The following is a 1,221-nucleotide window of genomic DNA, read 5'->3' as shown; positions in this document are numbered from 1 at the left end:
TACACATATATATATATATATATATATATATATATATACACACACACATATATATATATATATATATATATACACACACACACATATATACACATATATAAAAGTCTATAGTAAAGACCTTCATTCCCAGTGCTAAATGCACTTCTCATTTATAAATTTAAAATGTGGATTGTTTTACTGATGATAAAGTTGTGATGGTTTACCTGTTTAAGAAAATATGACATGATGCAGAAATAGCAACATCATTAATGCACGTCATTTTTAAAAAGTTGGTCCTCAGAAAAAAAACATTTTTGAGGATCCTTGACATCAAAAAGGTTATGATTCATTACACTAAACCCTCGTCCTTTAACATTTACTTGAACTGATGTCTGAAGATCCTTGTTTTCTCCACATAACTCTGGAAAAAAAAAGTTACAACGTGCTTTCTGAGCGCTTGTTGTCTGAGCTCACCTGTGCCTCCTTCACTTTGGGGTGTGTGTGCAGGAACTGTTCGATCTCGGCCGGGTAAATGTTCTCTCCTCCTCTGATGATCATGTCTTTGATCCGGCCCTCGATCCGGCAGTAGCTGTACGCGTCCAAGCTGCCGATGTCTCTGGGGGGAAAGGTTTCAGCATTCAGACTAAATGATCTTTCACTCCACTACCGAGATGCAGTGACCGACAGCTTCCACTCACCCGGTTTTGTACCAGCCGCTTTTCGTGATGCACTCCTCCGTTTTGGCCTGATCCCCCCAGTACTCCAACATCACACAGTAACCTCTGATCATGATCTCCCCCAGCTCCCCCAGAGGTACCACTACTCCCGTTGTGGGGTTCACCACTTTAGCCTGTGGAGCAGTCCATTCACATTTTTAAATATGTTCTTTTATAGCTTTTAACTAACATATAAAGTGTTTAATTAAACATAATTCTGTTCAGCGCTGAACAATAAGTCACTTTCATGTCAAAATCACATTTCTTTTTACACACAAACAGTTTTTTCAAAAAAAAATTTGATATACACTCAGTGGATATTTTATTATGAGGTACACTTTCTAATATAAGGTAGGATGGACCCCAATTTGCCCCAAAAACAGCCTGAATTCTTTGTGGATTCACCACGGTGCTGCAAACATTCCTCACAGATTTTGCTTCATGTTACGCTGCAAAAAAAGGAAATCTTAAGAAAGTAAAAACAGTCTTGTTTCTGGGAAATGAGTCTTATTTTTTTGTCTAAAAA

The 1,221-nt window shown here is 37.8% G+C and overlaps 1 protein-coding gene across 1 annotated transcript in view; it reads right to left on the bottom strand.

Moving 5' to 3' along the window:
* The window catches only part of acsf2 (acyl-CoA synthetase family member 2), a gene marked incomplete at its 5' end in the record, with an annotated part of 29,381 nt that overhangs the window by 3,545 nt on the left and 24,615 nt on the right, over positions 1–1,221 (bottom strand). Inside the window, 2 exon segments of the mRNA XM_035671527.1 lie at positions 454–595; positions 678–829. Coding sequence (XP_035527420.1) covers positions 454–595; positions 678–829 — 294 coding nt within the window.

The sequence above is a fragment of the Morone saxatilis genome, unplaced genomic scaffold (genome assembly GCF_004916995.1).
Source record: "Morone saxatilis isolate NCDOM2014 unplaced genomic scaffold, NCSU_SB_2.0 Contig1, whole genome shotgun sequence".
NCBI classification, from domain to species: domain Eukaryota; kingdom Metazoa; phylum Chordata; class Actinopteri; family Moronidae; genus Morone; species Morone saxatilis.
This window is presented reverse-complemented; position numbering and strand designations above follow the sequence as displayed.